Source organism: Diabrotica virgifera, chromosome 5 (genome assembly GCF_917563875.1).
Source record: "Diabrotica virgifera virgifera chromosome 5, PGI_DIABVI_V3a".
NCBI classification, from domain to species: domain Eukaryota; kingdom Metazoa; phylum Arthropoda; class Insecta; order Coleoptera; family Chrysomelidae; genus Diabrotica; species Diabrotica virgifera.
This window is the reverse complement of record NC_065447.1, coordinates 172,651,800-172,673,800: the sequence shown is the minus strand read 5'-3', so window position 1 is coordinate 172,673,800 and position 22,001 is coordinate 172,651,800. Positions and strand designations below refer to the sequence as shown.

Genomic DNA, 22,001 nt, shown 5'->3' with positions numbered 1-22,001 from the left:
TTCGTATTTTCTTGATAAAGTTATATTCCACTACTATTAGACATTTATCATCTTCTTACTTAGTCAGAAAGTCCTTTCTGCCACCTCAAATCGTAAAAAATCATACAGTTTGTCCTTTCTGCAACTAACAGCTATTGTGCTTAGAATAAATATCCTATATGCTAACTACTTAGTTAAGTTGCCCTATCTGCATCAAATTGTGAAGACAGGACTTTTTGGCTAAGTAAGTGTATTGAAATCATTCAACTGGTGAAATTAATGTTGACCTAGCGCTTATACGAAAGATAATGGTTAGGGAAATTACTGTAAGTCGTGTGAATAGCCGATCGCTTCTCATAGAGATATGTGAAAAATAATTGAATATGATAGTTTCTATTGATTTACAAAAGGTGATCATACCTCGGGCAGACATGTTCAAAGAGTAATAATATTTGTTTATGTTTTTTTTTATTAAATCAAAATCTAACATCAGTTATTTGGCATGAGGGTATATCAGGCAAAAATAATGAAGACATCATTTCGACCTTTTACAGATTTATTTTACACCACAGAGATGAACAAAATATAACATTCTGGTTAGATAACTGTGCCTCCCAAAACAAAAACTACTGGGCAATTCTTTACTTTAATGTTTATCGTAAATAGTTCAATTACAAATTTTGACTCTAAAATTTTTTGAACCTGGACAAACTTTTATGGAAGATAATAGTTTTTATCATCCTGTAGAAAAGTCACTAACAAAAATGGGTAAAGTATTAGCCTTTGATGACTTTATGTCTTGTGTCCAGAATTCAAATTCTAAGAAAATGTAGATATTGCCTACGTAAACAGAAAATTTTTATGCGTGGAAAGATTATAGCTCACAGCATAAAATTAAATACTTGCCACCAAGGTCATATTTACAAGGAGGGCCATATTTTCTTATTTCTTGTGCAATGGGAAGTAAAAACCTTAAATACAAAGTTTTTATAAGTCCCGATTTTCTAATGGCAAAATCTTTCAAAGCAGGCATACCCAAACCCAATGTGCCAAATAAGGCTCGAGGGATTGACATAAAGAGGAAACAAACTTTGCTAAATAAGCTCCGCTCCATATTACTTAAGATAGGATTATGTTTTGGGAAAGTATGCCAGTGTCAGAATCCGTCGTTGAGGATAAATTGTAATTTAATTTAATTTTTTTCAAGATTATTTTTTTAATGCAATTACTTTTAGTCTAGGCGCCAAATAGAGGTCACCGTGTCCTTTTCAATTCTGATGGACAAACTCAACGGTTTATTATGGATTTTTGGCTGCTGATTACGAATTTCGAGTGTGGATTTCGCTCCGAGTAGTCAAAAAATTGATATAAACAATTTAATTGTTTATAAATTGTTTATAAGGCACTGGCTCATAAACTAAAAGAGATAAAAAAGAATGTGTGTGTACTTTGTACGCACGTAAGAAGTTATACTTATATTATTATGATTTCAGCGAAATTAATATACTTAACAGGTTATTTGTATTTTATTTAAATATTAAACTAACTTTCTTTATCTACCACTTTTAAAAATTTTTTATTAAAACGATAACAAAAATATGAAAAAAAATATGAATCGTCCGGGATTTGAACCCGGGACCTCTTGATCTCCGGTCACACGCTCTACCACTGCGCTATCTCCCTTTTGCTTTGACAGGTTACAAGATTTCTCATAGATATTGACAAATTTAATACAAAAATACTTTAAATAATATACTTACTATTATTATAAAATATCTTATTCCCGAGGAAGACAAATCCAAAGACACAAAAATTATAATAAATAATAAATTTACTAAAAACACTAATATACTCTTTTCACACCTTTTCTTGAACTGATATATTTATACATAACTTGAAAGATTCAGCAACTAAACGCAATAATGTCTGTGTGCGCATGCGCGCAGAATTAGGAAATTTTACTCTCAATCGCGCCTAAAGAAGTATAACTTCAAAAAGAATGTTTCAAATAAAATTTGTTCGTTAGAAAAAAACGAAGAAAAAAACGTTTACACGTTTACTAAACTTAAATCCAACAAATAGAACTCAAGATATTGTAAAATTAGGGCACAATGCAAATTGCAAATTGCAAAATAATTATTTTTCCACCTACCTCTACCGAAAGTATACTTTTCCGGACCTGATTGTAGGGAGCAAAGTTGTACTTTTCCTCCCTAGGGAGGAAAATATTTTTCCTCCCTAGGGAGGAAAAGTAAAAGTGACGTCATGGTATTTCATTCATGAAATGTAACTTATTGACGCCCTGTACAATATCTATTTTCTATTACATAAGTTTCTATACATTTTAACGTTTATTTATAAAACACTCTGTATTTTGCAGAATGGTAAAAAACAGTAAATTGTTATTTTCATTTAACAATGTTTACATTATTAATTTGACTTATATTTGACAGTTGACAGTTATATTGTACATACTTGTTAGTTTTAGTTCTAATAAATTTTGTTGGTTAGTTACATAAATAAATTAAGTAAAAATGAAAACATGACTTGTTATTTGAGGAAGGTGGAAAAACCATATGTATAACATGGGAGTAAAGTGCCTTTTCCTCCCTTGAATGATTACTGCCCTCCGCTACGCGTCGGGCAGTAAACTTCATTCTCGGGAGGAAAAGAAGCACTTTCCTCCCTTGTTATACAAATAGCTATTTCGAAGCTTTATCGACCGTAACTCGGCTTCGACGCATGCAAATGAGCCTTTGAAGATCTCATTTTAAAACTTAATGGATATGCTTCCACACAAAGTTAGTTTACATTACTTTGTCTTCATTTGGTTTAAAATTATATCCGTTTGAAGTTAAAATTTTCTTAAAAAATTGTACATTAATTTGTTTATAAGAGTTTCAAGCAAATTTGAGCTACCTATAAACATTTATACTTTAATAATTAACAGTAATGATAGAATAACTCAAAAGGAACATTTTGAGCTTAAGAAAATGTTCGTATGTCTACTTCTGGCCATGATATCGATATTTTAATAGCGCGCTCTGAGGCGCGAGATTGGCTCACCGCGTAAAGGTTCACGTGCTAACTTCTCGATGCAAATTATAATTTCTATGTGTATATACGTTATTTTCATTTTTCATTTTTGAAGATCCTAATAATATTTTATCATATAATTCTTATAATTAAATCATCATATTTTACCTCGTATCACCTTTCATTCTACATATTTACATACTTTGTCTTTTATTTTTTGTACTAAATGAGAAAAAGAAAACATTAAAAACTAATATTTCAGAAATATAACTAAAAAGTAAGTTGATATTTCCTTTATAAAAGGTATATTTGTTAAAATCCCTATACAGGGTTACATCAAAGACAGAACTAGTTTTGGATCGGTTGACCGATCATCATCAGTGCAATCTTAGAATCTACATGCTAACCACCAAAGTAAAAATATATGGGTAAAAACCCTTTACAATTGATCCATCATCGGAACATATGACAAAGATGTGAATTATATCATGGATGAATAAAATATCCAATGTTTTTCGCCCGAGGTACCAATGAGCTCTATCTGACAAGTTCACATCATGGCTGTACGGAAGCAAGTTTTACGGAAGCACTTGCTTCCGTACAGCCATGATGTGAACTTCTCAGATAGAGCTCATTGGTACCTCGGGCGAAAAACATTGGATATTTTATTCATCCATGTTATAATTCACATCTTTGTCATATGTTCCGATGACGGATCAATTGTAAAGGGTTTTTACCCATATATTTTTACTTTGGTGGTTAGCATGTAGATTCTAAGATTGTTCTGTCTTTGATGTAGCCCTGTATGGGGATTTTAACAAATATAACTTTTATAAAGGATTTTATGTTTTTGTAATGGTATACAGCCAACTACAGGAAATTTTTCCTGGTGGATAAGTTGATATTATTTATCAATACTATTTTTACGAACATTACCTTTCATGCATCTGCATCGAGATATACAGAGAATCTCAGCTTTTTTACATCTGCATAAGTTCTTAGAGCAAATTTTACAAACTTCTTAGAGCAAACTTTGTTTGGAGGCCTATTAATGAAGATTTAAAATGAGACCTTCTAGGGCTCATTTGCATGCGCAGAAGCTGCGTTACAATCGATAAAGCTCCGAAAAATACTTATTTTGCAATTTGCAATTTGCATTGTGCACTAATTTTACAATATCTTGAGTTCTAACTGTTGGATTTAGGTTTAGTAAACGTTTTTTTCTTCGTTTTTTATTAGCGAACAAATTTTATTTGAAACATTCTTTTTTATCTCTTTTAGTTTATGAACCAGAGCCTTATAAACAATTTATAAACAATTAAATTGTTTATAACAATTTTTTGACCACTCAGATTGAATTCTACCCTCGAAATTTTTAATCAGCAGCCAAAAATTCATAAGAAACCGTTGAGTTTGTCCATCAGAATTGAAAAGGACACGGTGACCCCTCTGGCGCCTAGATTGTTTTGTGGAAATACAATTTTGCCTTTTTCTAATTGCCTTATTTAATACGAAATGCAGTTGCTAAAATTTTAATTGTCGTTCATATTTAAAATAAAAAAGTCCTATCTGAAAAATTAACAATTCTAAAGCACCTCTAGATTATTAATGCTTAGTTAAAAGATCTATCAAATGTCAAACTTGGGGTAGTTTTAGTAATTGTTTTAAAATGAAAAAAAATTAATCTCAATTAACTACTTATGAGCAAAAAGCAACAGCCTGCTTTTTAAAATGAAGATGGCAGTGGTATTAGTAACAAACCAAAGATTTGACAGTACTATCAATACAAAATTGATCCAGATACAGGTATGGATATAATATACTGACCAAGAAAACACCTTTATTACAAGAATTTAAAACTAATAAGTTTCAAGAGGAAGGTATATTTACAAATTGTGCATTATTTAAAAGAATACATTTACGTTTACTTATTCAAAACTATATTTCATGACTCTATTCTCTTTAAAAATGATGCATGATTTAACAGAAATACAATGATAACGGTAATAAAACCGAAAAAATCGCCAACTGTATATTAAAGTTATTATTCAAAACACAAAAATACTAGTTCGTCTCCATAAAATGCTCAAAATATCTGTCAGTGAATGTATATCATGTGTCTATGTTGTTTTGGTCCACAAAGCCTGTGATATTTTCAATAAATCCAGTAGCTTCACAAATGTGACCTGTTTTCGACAAAAAGTGAATGCATGTCCATAAATCCGTTTGTGTTTTAAATATTGGATTGTTTGATGTCGATTTTCAGAGTTTTTATGCAATTTATAAAGAGTGCCTCGTCTGTTATCAGTTGTGTATATTGAACAATATTAAAAAAGATTGCGCAAAAATTTGTAACTAAAGGCAGATATATACATAACATAAAATAAATTGATAGAACAATTACAATGATATTGAGTCTATTGGAAAGTTGGGAGAGGAAGTTATTCAAATTATCACTAGTCCATTGAAATGTTCCATACAAATTTGTTTTAGCTTATGAACAACATAAATTTGTTTAATAACGGTTTTACAACGCTCCAACGTACTATTGAATATAATAATACGATAAAAACGAACCACTCGCCATATCATCATTATCCGACCATGGTAATCAGCATTGATAAGGCTTCTCGATCTTCTGCAATACGGAAAAATTGTGCTGCATTTGATATAGTCCTGTCGCCAGGGGGGGTACAACGGCCTCCTGTATTCAGGTGGACTTACCCAAGTTTTTTTTATGTATTTTGACCCGTAGAATACGAATTTTTTTGGTAACAGTTGATCCGGATGTCGATAAGATTGTTATAAACCAAGAAGTTGAGGAATCACATAACAGCGATTTCTCGCAAAACAAAACATTTTTTTGTATATTTTGGGCCATTCTAACCAAAAAATGTTTCTACAAATTTTTTCGTAGGATGCATAGTTTTCGAGAAAAACGCGGTTGAACTTTCAAAAAATCGAAAAATTGCAATTTTTGAACCCGAATAACTTTTGATTAAAAAATAAAATAGCAATTCTGCTTACCGCATTTGAAAATTCAAGTCAAATTATATCGGATTTAATTATTTGTATTGCTAAAAATTTATTATTTTATTGTTAAAAAGAGCTATAAACACCTAGTGCTTGAGTGATGTTTTCAATGATTTTTCATTTAAAATCGAACGAGTAGGTAGAAGAGGTAAAAGTGCAAGCGGGGCTATTTCTACGTAGCATGCCTTAAAACGCATGTATTAGGCACGGGAAACACTATGTGTTTATAGCTTTTTTTAACAATCAAAAAATAAATTTTTAGCAATGCAAATATTCAAAACAAATATAATTTGTCTCAAACTTTTTTGAAGGCGGTAAGCAGAATTGCTATTTTATTTTTTATTCAAAGGTTATTCGGGTTCAAAAATTGCAATTTTTTGATTTTTTGAAAGTTCAACCGCGTCTATCTCGAAAACTATGCATCCTACGAAAAAACTTTTAGGAACATTTTTTGATTAGAGTGACCCAAAAAAATACAAAAAAAATGTTTTGTTTTGCGAGAAATCGCTGTTATGTAATTCCTCAACTTCTTTGTTTATAACAATCTTATCGACATCCGGATCAACTGTTACCCAAAAAATTCGTGTTCTACGGGCCAAAATACATAAAAAAACTTGGGTAAATCCATCTGAATTAAGAAGGCCGTTGTACCCCCTCCCCTGGCGACAGGACTAATATCTGAGTTCATTCTCGAATATTTTTTAATCAAGAAACTTGTTTTCTTCCTACAATACTATTGCCCTCTATTTATTCGGCGATTTTATCCTCACTATATGAAAAAGATACGACTTTTTCAGTATTTAATGGTTATTAACAGTTCTCCAAATTTGCATTCAAAGAGGTGTCAGACAAGGTTGTGTGTTATCCACCGTTTACTCAGAAATAATATTTAAAGAAACCTTAGAGGGGCAATGTGGAGTTCGAATCGAAGGAGAAACTATTAACAGCATCAGATACGCAGATAACGCCGCAATCATGGCTGAAGGAATCGAATATCTTCAAATCCTTATAGATCGAGTCACTAGAGAATGCTCTAATAACGAACTTCGCATAAATACAACAAAGACTAAGTTACTTGTTGTTAGTAAAAAAGACGGCCTATGAGACTAATTGTCAGTAATGAACCGATAACAAAAGTTAACCATTTTAAATACCTAGGATGTTGGATAAATGAGACACTAAAGCCGGATGGAAGAAATTAAAACTCGTATAGAAATTGTAAGAGGGGCATTACAAAACTTACATCTATTCTGAGTAATTCTCAGCTGAATTTATATCTAAGTTACTAAAATGTTATGTTTATCATGTATTATATAAATGTGAAACCTGGATCATCAAGGTTAACATGATGAACAAATAAGAAGCCTTCAAGATGTAGTCATATCGTAGAATGCTCAGAATATCTTGGGTTCAACGCATTTCAAACAGAGAAGTCTTAAACAGAGCAGGTTAGGGCGAAGGTGACTTAATGGAGATGATATACAAGAAAATACTTGAATATTTGAGGCATATAATGAGAGATAGCAGACACAGGATACTTCAGCTAGTACTCAACGGAAAGATCGACGGAAAAAGAGGAATTGGTAGGAAGAAATATTCATGGCTCCGAAACCTTCGTCAATGGACTGGTTTATCAGCAGATCAACTATTACATGCCGCGAAATATCGAGAACGATATCGGCAAATGGTCATGGAAGCTGACCACGCCTAAAGTTTGGGCACGGTCGTTAAAGAAGAAGCAGTTCTCTATCTTTGTTGACCCTCTTCAATACTGCGTCATTAGTTTTTCTTGCTGTCCAAGATATATTCCACATTTGTCTTTGAGTCCACATTTCCAATGTTCCAATTATGTTCTACTTCGATACTTTTATTGTATACACTTCTGCACCATATAAAATACAGACCAATCATAACACTTAACTATTATTTGCCTTAGTTCTAAACTGAGATGATTAGTGCAAAGAAATGTCTTAATTTTCTTTTACATTGCTATTCTGCGTTTTGTTTTCATGTTTGGATCCAGTTGGTCCGTGATGACAACTTTGATTCCATTTAATTAAAGCTCTGCATCTAGATGTGGGTTACGACTAAAGACAAAAAATTTGGTTTTGTTTGAATTTATTTTAATGCCCATTTCCTCTCCTTCTTTGGAGATACGGTCAAGCAGAATTTGGAGATAGTCAATATTTTCTGACAGAATTATTACATTATTATTCACGTATCTAATTACAATAAATAGTTCTCCGTTAATATTTTTATTCCATATGATTGGCTCTCAAGTACCTCTTTTAATTACGGGTACGAGTAAAAATTGAACAATATTGGGACCAAAATGCAACCTTATCTGACTCTTCGTTATATAGAGATTTCGTTGATGTAGTTATCTCCAATTTTTACAATAACAATTTGATTCCAGTATAAATTTGCCATGGCACGAAGACTTTTGTCATCTGTTCTTATCTTTTTTAGCGTCACCAATAATTTTACATGCTGTACGTTATCAAATGCCTTATTGAATTCCACAAAGCATGCCGAGACATCTTTTCTTTAATCACCGCACTTTTTTAGTAGGCTATTTAGCGCAAAAAGTGCCTCCCTGATCCCCATAGTATTTCTAAAACCAAATTGGGTATCATGGAGATCTTCTTCGTATTTGCGTCTAATTTTTTGTGAAGTATTCTTAGGAAAATTGTAGCTCATTCGGCTAATTAATCAATACTCTGATCATTTTCTAGCATTGCGTTTTTGAGATATTACGACAACGAAGGACTTGTACCAGTGTGTGGGAATGAATCCAATGTTATATATTTCATTAAAAAGTTTTACTGCTGCTTTTATGATGTCTTCATCTACGAGCTTCAGCAACTTAGTAGTAACTTTTATTGGCACCGTCTGGACCATAAGCTTTCCTGATTTTAGTATTTTTTTTATAGCGTGTCCTACCCCTGATTTCATAATTTCTGGACCGTTAGTACAATTTTGATGGAATTCGGTAATATTATTCTCATTTACAATAATTTTGTTGATATTGTCAACTAGTACAGAGTTACTATTGTCAACTAGTTACTTTTTGTGCACATGAAATAAGTCGTGTCTAGATATTATCATATCCTCCATGTCGTCGCGTCTTTTTCTCATCTATTTTTTTCTGATTAATCTGATGTCCCTCTTAATTCCTTTCTGTAGATGTCTATATTTAATTCTGATAAGAAACAATTGGGCTAAGTTTTATAGTATTAGTGCAGTTACTGAAGGTTCTCGCCTCCGATTTCGTTGAACCTCCATCGATTTTCATTAAAATGGGTGAGCAGTTAGAGGGTACCTCAAGGAATAAACGTGACATGATGATAACTTGCGCTTTTACCCTGGGGATGGATGCCACCCCTTTTCGGGGGTGAAAATTATTTTATTAGAAATAATACCACAAACCGATAGAGGAACAAATTATAAGCAAAATTTGTTAGGTACCTATATACAGTTATTAACATTAATCAATACTTTTTGAGTTATTAAAGATCAAATATTTTATTTTTTCGTAAAAAAATGCATGTTTTAAAGCTGTTTTTCACGTATAACTCACAAACTATGAGCTTATACAAAAAATTTATTATTACCAAAATTGAAGATAATAAAAAATTGAATACACTCTTCACTTAAAGAACTAAACTTATGTTAATTCAAAGCGAGTTATGGGTAACTGAATGAATATTTTTTTCGACGAGTACTCAAATCTAAGTATTCAAGCTTAAATAACGGGAAAACGATGCATTTTATAAAATATACCTGTTAAATACTTGTCAAAGTACTTCGGAATAACTATTAAATGAGCTTCAGAAGAAGTTAATACCATTAAAATTAGGCAAATTATGATGAAAATAAGAGAACCCTTTCGAATGTTTTAGGAAAAGTGAAAAATTAAACATACGCCATTTCCACAAAAATTAAAATTTATAGTAATCCTTACAAGAATTTCTTTGTATTAGCATATGTAATTATTTTAACAATTTTGGCCGCTCTAGGATGCATCTTTTTGAAAAAAAGATATAATTTAAAAAATCAGAATTTTTAAAATTATCCTCATTTTAATTTTCTTTCGACAATAACTCCAAAAATACTCAATATACGTAAAAAATTGTATTAAACCGAATTTTAGTTTTTTCTATATGAAATATTTTAACTCTTTTACTATTTCTGTACGGTGAAAAATAACCGAGATAGAAACGTTTAAATCTTAAATTTTGCTGCAAGATTAATGCAACCGTGGTCATTAAACCTTTGATTTTTAAAAAAGTGATGGGACTAAAAGATTAAATTTAACGTGTTTTAATAGCCCTTGGAATTATCTTTCGAATAGTTTTCAGGCAAACCTGTTATCGCGAAAATTCACGGAGTTATTTAAAAAAAATGAAACCTTTTTTTTTTATTTTTAAAAGATAAAGTTTGAAAAAATTTTGGAGCACAAATTTTAATGCTATCAACTTGCTCGGGATCTCATTTGATAGATATTTCTAAGTACTTTCACAAATGTTTAATAAGTTTATGTTATAAAATGCATTATTTTCCCGTAATTTATGCTTGAATACCTAGATTTGGGTACTCTCCGAAAAAAATATACATTCAGTTACCTATAACTCACTTTTTGTTAAGGTTGTTTTATTAAGGAGTTTATTTAGTTTTTTATTAGCTTCAATTTCGGTAATAATAACTTTTTTCTAAAAACTTACAGGTTTTGAAGCATGCATTTTTCTCACGAAAAATTAAAATTTTTGATCTTTAATAACTCAAAAAGTTTTGATTTATTTTAAAAACCTTATACAACAAATTTTGCTTATAATTTGTCCGCTATCTAACTATGGGGTTATTTTTAATAAAATAATTTTCATCCCCGAAAAGGGGTGGCATTCACCCCCAGGGTAAAAGCGCAAGTTGGCACCATGTCACCTTTGTTTCTTGAGATATCCTCTAACCAATCACCAATTTCCATGCAAATCGATAAAGGTTGAACGAAATCAGAGGTAATAGCTCATATCCACCTTCAGTGACTGCACTATAATTCTTATAATTTATTATTTTTTCAACATTCTTATGTTATCCTTAATTTATTATCGACCCTTTTCCCCACCACCTCTGTGGTATGGTCTGGAGGCGCGTTTTTTTAACGCGGTATCCTCAGAAGGCTTAACTACGGACAATTTCCAGGCGAGATAATATTGAGCGTAATTTTATATTTAAAAAGTTGTTTTCCAGCTATTGTTTTTTCATTTTCTTTGATGGTCCAGGCTTCGGTTCAGGATCTAATTAAGGATCGGAGGTGAAATTTTGCGTGATCGGAGGTGAGTTAAATTGGCATCATTGTGGGTTATTCATTTTCGAATTAATTTTTTTCGATTAATTCTAATTTTTTATTATTTAATTTAGTATTTTTGTTGAGAATAAAACCACAATTTTACTTTAAAATTAAGCTTATTTAAGGATTTAATAATTCCCTTTTTAACATTGATATTGTGATCAGAGTTTTAATTTAGGTATTTGTAGGTGTGTGTTGGTTTTCTATACCCTGAGTCTCATATTTGGTAATATTTTTTGAGATTAATACATCGAGAAAAGACAGTGTGTTAATATATTTATTTTCCATGGTAAATATGTATATTCTTTATCTTTATATTATTTAGGAATATGTCCAACCTGACCCATGAGGCCATATTAAAAACACATCATCCATATCTCCGCCATACTTTAGGTTTTAACACTAGAAGCACCAGAGCGGTCATTTTGACTGCTTTCTATTTTTGACCCTCTGTATTACTACTTATTCATAGTTATTCTAGAAACTTGAAAATTTAGGACTTTGCTACATCTATTTAAGGATTACAAGTTCTCTTTTGCAGGTAGGTACTTAGTGTAATTACTTGTTGAATATGTTGATGTCTACCTAGAAAAAATGCTGTCCTTATTACGGAGAAGTACCAGATCTGAGCGATGACCAACAGATAAATTTGCACTTGCGTTGGCAATATGGAACTTATTTATAGATAATTGTATATTTTGCTACACCTACAACTAACTAAAATATATTTATCGACGAACAGCTTTTTTCCACAAAGGCAAGATGTCACTTCACCCAGTACATGGCGTATAATCCCGATAAGTTTGGAATCAAATTCTGGCTTACAGCTAATGTCCAGTCCAAATATTTATCGCACGGATTTCCTTACCTACGGAAAGATGAGCAACGACCAGATAATCAACTTCTAGGGGAACATGTAATTAGCCGTCTAATGGGCCCATTTATGAATATGGGAAGAAATGTCACGATACAAAAAAAGTATTACGAAAGAAGGCTACCAGCAGTACTGGAACAATAAACCGAGAGAAATGATATTCCTCCGTCAATAAAAAACGAAAGATGGAATTATACAAATCAAAAATTTTCATATACGAAGACTTGAGCTAACTAGGGAAACCAGGTGTACCAGAGAAAAATGATCAAAAATTTTCTAGCGCTGAATTCTCTATACTCAAACAATATTGAAATAGGCATAGACAAAAAGTAGTAACCTTAAAACATTACTTACTACAACCATACAAAATACGGAGTAGACGTTGTAGATCAGATGGCCATATAGTGCTCAACCAAATCAGCTTCAAGAAGATGGCCGTTGCAGGCTTTTTTTAATATCTTAGATATGGCAGGAATAAATGCTTGGATTCTGTATAAGGAAGTTACTGGTTATCAAATATCTGGGCAAACTTTCCTACTTCAGTTAGCAGAAGTATTGCGACAAGATCATCTGACTAAGGGCAGGACAATATCAACGGAAACAAATCAGAGATACAACACCTCAATCAGTAGGCAGTGACAAAAGCTACAATATCTCGGACATGTGATTCAGAGCGAGAATCATGGCATCCTATGACTCATAATGCAAGGAGGGGTAGATAACAGAAGAAGCATCGAAAAAAGACGAATTTCATGGCTGAGGTTTGGATGCAGCTCAAAACAACTATTCAGAGCTACTGACTCAAAAATTAAAATAGCTATGATGATTACCAACCTCCGTAGCAGAGATACGGATACACCTAAAGAAGAAGTGAAAAACTGGGAAGTTATACTAAAATAAAACGTGAAAGTCATATACCTATGTAAAAAATTTTTGTGTAGGTCTTGTACAAGCAAAATTAAAAAATTTATTTTGTTACTACATAAATTGTGCTTAAATAATTAAATAATTTATTTAAATTAACTAAATGTCTTTTGTTAGTAGGTATTAATTCAATATAGGTTTTTTTTCAATTAAAAAATGATACGAAAACGGTGCTTCTAGGTATGCAAAAATGTTGGTGCTTCTAGTGTTAAATTTCGTTTAGAAATAATATTTATTTCAAAATCTTCTATAAAAAATATATTCGCTAATAATGAAGATTAATCTATTGCTAGACCAAAAATATTGTTGAGGCCCAAAATATTTTTTTTTTTAAATTGTGATTTAATTTGCTACTTATAATAAGATTCTAGATGATTTAATTTGCTACAAATAAAGACTACAAAATTTTCTGACAAAAAAATATTAGAAAAAAACTAGGATCTCCCAGATATACACCAAGTTTTCGTATTTTCAGCAAGCATATGATTCGATAAAAACAAGCAGGCTATTGCTAGCAATTTTGTATAATATCAGCATTTCGACAAGGAGAACCCTTACCACCGCGCACCGTTGCGATTCAATTTGGTCTTGGAATATGCGATAAGTAAAATATCTTCTGAGCTGACAGGGGTATTTGCCAATCTAGGATAGGATAGGAAACTATTGTTGGCCTTTGCTGATGATCTAGATATAGTTGCTCATTCTACAAGATACGTAAGAGAGGTGATTTCGGAACTCGGGGAACGAGCAAGTAGTCTGGGCCTTCGAATAAATGAAGGGAAGACGAAATACACACTAACAATCCAAAACCAAGAGTTAGGCAGAACATAAATAATAACGGCCACAACTTCGAAGTGGTAAAAGAGTTTAAATATCTGGAGGCGGTAATCGCGCAGATGACAACCAAATAGAAAAAGAGGTCTCAGCAAGGATAGCTGCGGGAAATAGAGTATTCTACTCCCTATCATCATTATTAAGATCTAAGTTGATAAAAAGAAAATCTAAATTAAGACTCGACATGTCAATTATTTGCCCATTTCTTACATATTGAAGCGAACCATGGATTTTACATCAGCGGAAAATAAATAAGCTCCTGGTATTTAAAAGAGATTAAGTGACAGAAGAGTGGAGGAAGCGCCTTAATGCTGAATTAGTGACTCTGTATGTTACTGAAAACATCGTCATATATAAAATAAAAGCTAAACGGACAAAATGGGTTGGTCATGTGGTAAGGTCGTAGGAAGACAGGAGTGTTAAAGACAGTATTTTTTGAGAAACCAGAAGGTAGAAGATTAGTAGGTCTTCCCAGAAAAAGATGTAAGGATGATGTTGAAGCAGATTTATCTAGGATTGGGGTACAATAATAAGAAATGAAAGCACAAGGTCGTAGAAGATAAAGGGTTATAGTGGATGCGGCAAAGACTCATCCCAAACTAAAAAGCCAGCCAAGAAGAAAAAGAAGAAAATTTTCAGTAGTGTTGCTAGTTTAACAGACAGCACGAAAATTATCTGCATATCTTTTTCCAATATGACGACCCGGAGCCAATGGCGACGAACCTATAAACTCTTATTTATGCTTACATTTGCCCCCACTACACAAAATATATAATATATTACGGCCTCTTCAAAGTGCAACCCTAAATATACCTTTTCACTGATGTCTTTTGCTTTTTCCTTCTAAATTTATTAAAAAACAAAGAAAATGCTAAAATAGAATATGGTAGCCTTTATACATTTAAAAACAATGTAAATTTCTCACGTTAAATTCCTGCAGGTTTTGCATAAGCAAGAAAAATTTTCCATTAACTTGGGAACAAGTTTTTCCTAATGCAACTTTTTTCGTGGAAAAGAGAATTTTGCTATTGTACTTAAGTTGACAGAGGAGATAATAGAATTTGTTGTTACGAACAATGGAAACTTGTAGGAAACGATAAAAACAGCGCAAACAGGCAGAAACGAAACTCACATCGGATTATATTTAAAATAATATTTTGTGAAGACATAAGGCGGATAAAAATATCTACTATAGAAAAGTTGGCCGTGAAAATCTTTACTTTTAAAAGCGAATATATTATATTGTTTTACACCCATAGGCAGGATTTGCTTTTTTATAATGAGGTGAATACTTCTTTTCGCTGGGTATGGAATTTTGAAGGTACTAAAATCGTATTTGGCGTCATTCAAAAATCGAGACGCGAGTGGTAACCTTACGGTCTACCATAATATACAAATTATTATCTACACACATATTTTAACTTTCTTAGAAAACTAATTGACCATCCTCATTTACCACACGTCTAAGAGTATTGAAGTGTTACGTCTGGTCCGTTTTTTTCTATGGATGTGAAACTTGGAGAAAAAAAAATGAAGAGTCTTAGCAAATTTAAGTTGCGGTGTTACCGTCGCAAGCTTAGAATCATGTGGACAGTACACATGTCATATCCAACGAACGTGTGCTGGAGACCATGCCAAAAGGAGAGAATTGATCAACGTCATAAAAATGAGAAAGGTTCATTACTTCGGTCACATAATGAGAGGACCCTCATAAATATCGCTTACTCCGGTTGATCATTCAGGGCAAAATCGAAGAAAAACGCTGGGTTGAAAGAAAACAACTGTTCTGGCTGCGTAACACTACACAATGGGCATGTCAAACGGTCGAGGAATTGTTTCATATATGTAGCTGCCGACCGAGAAACATTTCATCAGATTGTTAATACGACGATATTCAACGCTTGAAAACAAGCACGGCACAAACAAGAAGAAGAAGAAAACTAAGTACAGATGCCGAATTATCTACTGTTTGACTGGTTTCAGAGTGATTTCGAGTATAAATCCTTGATTTTATATGTTGAATGGCTTCGGGGTGGTTTCGACCCTACAGGGGTTGATTTGTCCAGTTTTTTGAAAAGAAAAATAGAGTGTTATAGAAAATTTATAGTTGTATAAAATAATTAAACTTCAATAAAATTAGATAAATTATATATAAAATAAATGTATAAAACAATAAAATTCAATGAAATTGAATATAATTCAATAAAATTACATAAAGTTACACAAAATGAAATATACGTAATATATAAAATTAAATGAAATTAAGTAAAGTTAAATAAAATTAATTAAACTAAATAAAATTAGATAAAATTAAAGAAAATGATGTAAAATAAAATACAATAAAACTGAGTAGATAAAATAAAATTGAACAAAATTAATTAAATTAAATTATATTAAAGAAACGTAAATAAAATTAGATGGAATTAAATAAAATTAAATAAATTTAATAAAATAAAACAAATCGAATCGGATAAAATACAACAGACTGGAATAAAAACGAATTGAATCGAACCGAATATAATCGAATCTGTAAGAAGTATACACCTCGCTTTTGAATTTTTTAATTTTTTATGTATAATATCGCCATTAGGGATTGCAATCCAGCAGCATTTTCAATCCAGCTGGATTTTTGCAAGATTGGCCTGAATCCAGCTGGGTCCAGCGCGTATCCAGCAAAATGTGGAATCAAAATAAAAACACGATTTCAATGTTTTTTTGTCTGTATTCTTAGTGTAGGAAACAGAGGTTGAACCTTGCAAAATGGACACAAGTCCGGTTTTATTTTTTTTCTGGCATATCAAGGGGTGCTTATTATAAGACTAACTTTTTCTGAAAAAATTTCGCCCCGGAACCCCCTTTTTCACCCCTTTAAAGGGGGTAATTTATGGTTTTTTCAGAACGTAGCCCTTCCTGTACCTTTTACAAAAAATTTCTTTTATAGAAATATGAAGAGGACTATATTTTCTGCGATTTATTTCCAACAGCATCTCTCTATCATCCACCGTTTAGCAAGGGTGGCGCCCCAAAGTTGACAAGTTTTTAAAAAAGATGTTTTTAGAAAAAATATATTTTTCGCTAACTGTGACGGAAATTAAAAATAAATGCTACGGAGATTATTCACAAATATATGATTGATTTTTTCGTATAGGTTTCACTTAAGGGTAATTGCCCTTTTTTTAATTACAGGGTGTTACATTTTAAAAAACCCTTTTTTATACCATCTGAACCGTTTATGATAGAGTAAAAAGACTTTCAGCGATTACCCATGTACTGGTGTTATTTACAAATTTGTATAATGCACCCCCATTTTTTCCCCGGAACCACCCAAAAAAGAAGAAGAATTAATAAATAAAGTGATTTTCTTGGAATCCTTCACACACAATGCCCTTCATTAATATGCTTCATATATCATTTTGTGCAAGTTATTATTACCCATGCATGGACACTAAACGCGATTTCCTAGTGCAACCCTTGTAGCCAAAAACAATAAATAAAATGGGGATTTAAAATTTTTTTTTGTTTTTTGCTTTTTGATCCATATGGGCATATGCTTCATCAATAGTGCTTTTCAAAAATATATATGGTTATTGCAACATCCCTGCGCAAACCACCCCTATCCTTGAAAATATACTGCAGAAACTACCCCTATACCTTATCCAGCATGTTTTTACGATTTTCTCATTACCTATTCATTTTTTTTAAACAAAACTTATACAAGGTTAAAGACCACTATTTACTCTAAAAATTAGTTCCTATTCATTTTTTTCGTTTAAGCAACCGTTACGGCACAGTGGCGCCGTAAACCTCATATATGCTTTGACGGGCTCCAGTTTTTGTTTATTTTTTCGTCATCTGTTTGTTTTATTGATAAAGTACTTATGCAAAATAAAACAACTCAGTGTAACCTACAAATAATGACCTATGCACATTTTACATTCTTTGCTCCCCAAAGCTACAGTGGTGGCCCAAAATAAATTTTTTCATATTTTCGCCACCTACATGCATTTTATTGCGTAAATGCTACCTTAATAGCACAATATTCACCCCTAAGTGGTCGCTAAGCAGTGGCGGATCCAGGGAGGGGTGATGGGGGCGATCACCCCCACCCCTCTCAAACCAAGTGATATTATATTTGAAGATTATAAAAATATTCATTTATTTTTATAGAAATACTTATATAATATTAATATTATTTTTATAAGAATGACTTTTTATGCTTTAGCGACAGTGGCGGATCCAGCATCGTTAAGAGGGGGGTGCCAATTGGTTAAATTTCTATAAAAATAAATGAATATTTTTATAATCTTTGAATATAATATGACTTGGTTTGAGAGGGGGGGAGGTGTTCACCCCATCACCCCTCCCTGGATCCGCCACTGCGTAGCGACCACCTAAGGGTAAATATTGTGTTGTTAAGGTAGCATTAATGCAATAAAATGCATGTAGGTGGCGAAAATATGCAAAAATTTATTTTGGGCCACCACTGTGGCTTTGGGGAGCAAAGAATGAAAATGTGCATAAGTCATAATTTGTAGGTTACACTGAGTTGTTTTATTTTGCATAAGTACTTTATCAATAAAACGAACAGATGACGAAAAAAAAAAAACAAAAACTGGAGCCCGCCAAAGCATATATGAGGTTTACGGCGCCACTGTGCCGTAACCGTTGCTTATACGAAAAAATGAATACGACATAATTTTTAGAGTAAATAGTGGTCTTTAACCTTGTATAAGTTTTGTTTAAAAATAATACATAGGTAATGAGAAAATCGTAAAAACATGCTCGCCAAGGGATAGGGGTAGTTTCTGCAGTACATGTTCAAGGATAGGGGTGGTTTTCGCAGAGATGTTGCAATAACCATATATATTTTTGAAAAGCACTATTGATGAAGCATATGCCCATATGGATCAAAAAGCAAAAAACAAAAAAAAATTTTCAACCCCCCATTTTATTTATTTTTTTTTTGCTTAAGGGGTTGCACTAGGAAATTGCTTTTGGTGTCCATGCATGGGTAATAATAACGTCCACAAAATGATGTATGAAGCATATTAATAAAGGGCATTGTGTGTGAAGGATTCCAAGAAAATCAATTTATTTATTAATTCTTCTTTTTTTTGGGGTGGTTCCGGGGAAAAAATGGGGGTGCATTATACAAATTTGTAAATAGCACCAGTACATGGGTAATCGCTGAAAGTCTTTTTACTCTAGCATAAACGGTTGAGATGGTATAAAAAGAGGTTTTTTAAAATGTAACACCCTGTAATTAAAAAAAGGGCAATTATCTTTAAGTAAAACCTATACCAAAAATCAGTCAATTATTTGTGAATAATTGCCGCAGGATTTCTTCTTAATTTCCGTTACAGTTAGGGAAAAATATATATTTTTTAAAAACATCTTTTTTAAAAACTTGTCAACTTTAGGGCGCCACCCCCGCTAAACGGTGGATGATAGAGAGATGGTGTTGGAAATAAATCGTAGAAAATATAGTCCTCTTCATATTTCTATAAAAGAAATTTTTTGTAAAAGTTACAGGAAGGGCTACGTTCCGCAAAAACCACAAATTACCCCCTTTAAAGGGGTGAAAAGGGAGGTTCCGGGGCGAAATTTTTTCAGAAAAAGTTAGTCTTATAATAAGCACCCCTTGATATATCAGAAAAAAAATAAAACCGGACTTGTGTCCATTTTGCAAGGTTCAACCTTTGTTTCCTACACTATCTAAATTTCTAAACAACAGAAACATTAATTATTTAGTTTTTTTAGAAGTGAGACCTTAAAAACATAGGCCTAACCTACTGCGCACAGAACTGCACATATAGCTGGTTGCGGAGAAAGCCCTTTCGGCCTCTATACTGGTCGGTTTTAAGATTATTAAATAGTCATAGACCATGGACAAATGATCGCCTTTCACTCCTTCGGTCTCATAAATGGACATTTTCTTTTCCAACATCTTTTCGTAATCTTTTTGAGAATCCGTTTTTTTTTTGGTTATAAAAGTTTTCTCTTTCTCGTTACAATCCAATGTTAAATTCCTGTTCCAGTAAAATTCACGGGCTCCAGATTAGTTGGCCCATCTTCTTCCATTATGTCCTCTTGCATTGGTTCCACAATCACTTGTTTATTTATACGACTCAACAAATTTTTCGTCTCTTGTCGCATTGCATTCTTTTCCGGCATGAGAAAATAACCAGGATTGTTTAGTCCTTCGCCATACTATTTTGGATTTTGTAAGTCCACTAATGTACCTGTAATTTCAGAGAGGCACCGTTCAGCTATTCTGTATCGGAACTAAGGCTAGAGTCCTGGCTAGTTAGTTTGTCTAAGGTCCGGCTAAGGTAAAATTTATTAGACCTTTAAATTTACAGTTTGTTTCAATATAATTTATAATTTAAAGGTAAACTAGCAAATTTACTTTCTTCTAAATATTTACAGCCAGATTAACTTACCAATTTACTCGAAGAGTAAGTATTTTTTTGATAAATAAATAAAATAAGTCTTATTTGACGTTAGTAAAATGGAGAAATGTCAGTTTAATGGTCGAATAACTTTAATCATAGAATAAACTACTATTAGGCTATTGATTATGTACTATAGAAAGGAACTACAACGTTAACGGGGTTTTATTATTTCATATGATCAATGAATCTCTATATATGAAAAAACCGCGGAGTGCTACCATTTAAAGGGGTGCGTTTTTGAGAAATGGGTGAATTAGTCCCTGGGCACAGGTTACATTAGGGTGAGTTCTATGCACTTTTGGTACAAACACGTCTACATAAAAATTGTTCCTGGTTAAATTTACTATCTAAATATATCTTTTTAAAGTCAAAGTTACTTTTTTTTACAAAAATATATTCAAAAGAAAAAGCACAAAGAAACCCAAAAGAAAGAAATTTTGTTTTTTGTCCCATAACTTTTGTCCAGTGGGATATAGGTATAGACATTGCTTCACGGAAAAAAAACTTACATATTTTTTCTTTAAAATGATGTTTGGCAGAGGTCAGTTGGATTTACAGTTTTCGAAATATGATTTTTCAAAGTTCGCCACTCACAGCAATTTTGGGCAATGTTCCTTGTTATTTCGCAAATATTGTTCTGTAACTTTTTCCTACGTAACTCTAGGCATATGCAATGGTACATGTAAGAGGAATAGAAATTAATTACCTTTAAAATGTGCTACTGTATAATGTTGTACGACTTCTTTTAAAGAGGTTATCTTTTTCAAGGCTTTATACTTTTAACGAGTTTTTATATTTTTTACGATTATTTTTTAAATTTCCCATTATAACTTTTTTTTCTACATTTAGGTATAATATATTATATAATAAAAAAGAAAGCTTATTCCGTTTACTTTAAAATGGTGTATTATAAAAAATTCTAGGATTATTTTTGAATAAGATATGCTTTTTCAAAATGTAATAAGTACTTGCAATGATTTTGATTTTAGGATTATTTTTTAAATTCCTTATTATAACTTTTTTATGTGATTGTGTGTTATGATTGAATCTTATTTTTTATAGGTAATACTTTGGATCCTCTTGACCCGGCCGGGCAAACTTCAAAATATGGATTAATTCCACTATTGACTGTCAAAGCCCCTGCACCACAAGCTTTGCTTGAAAAAATAGCATGTAAATGTACCAAAGGATGTACAAAAAACTGCGGTTGTAGGAAGATAGGAATTAGTTGTTCAATATTCTGCAAAGGGTGCATGTGCATGGGTACTAATTGTGGGAACTCTAAGATAACTGAGGTGTCAGAGGAAGGTATTGAAGCTAATGATAACGAAGAGATGGACTTTGATTTTGAAAATTTTTTAAATGTCAACGTTTAAATAATTTTAACTAAAGTGATATTTTCTAAGACTAATGTTTATGTAATTTTTGTAAAAGAAATAATTTTAAATAATAGAGGTAAAAACATATCAAAGAACCACTCGGTTTCCATTACATATTTAAATATAGATGATACACCATT

General features: G+C 32.1%; 1 protein-coding gene across 1 annotated transcript in view; it reads right to left on the bottom strand.

Annotated features, from left to right (window-relative positions):
* The window catches only part of LOC126885528 (uncharacterized), a 204,997-nt gene extending 185,023 nt beyond the window's left edge, over positions 1 to 19,974 (bottom strand). The window contains exon 1 of the mRNA XM_050652109.1: positions 19,821 to 19,974. Coding sequence (XP_050508066.1) covers positions 19,821 to 19,974 — 154 coding nt within the window. The remainder of the gene's footprint in view (positions 1 to 19,820) is intronic.
* Between the last annotated feature and the right edge of the window lie 2,027 nt (positions 19,975 to 22,001).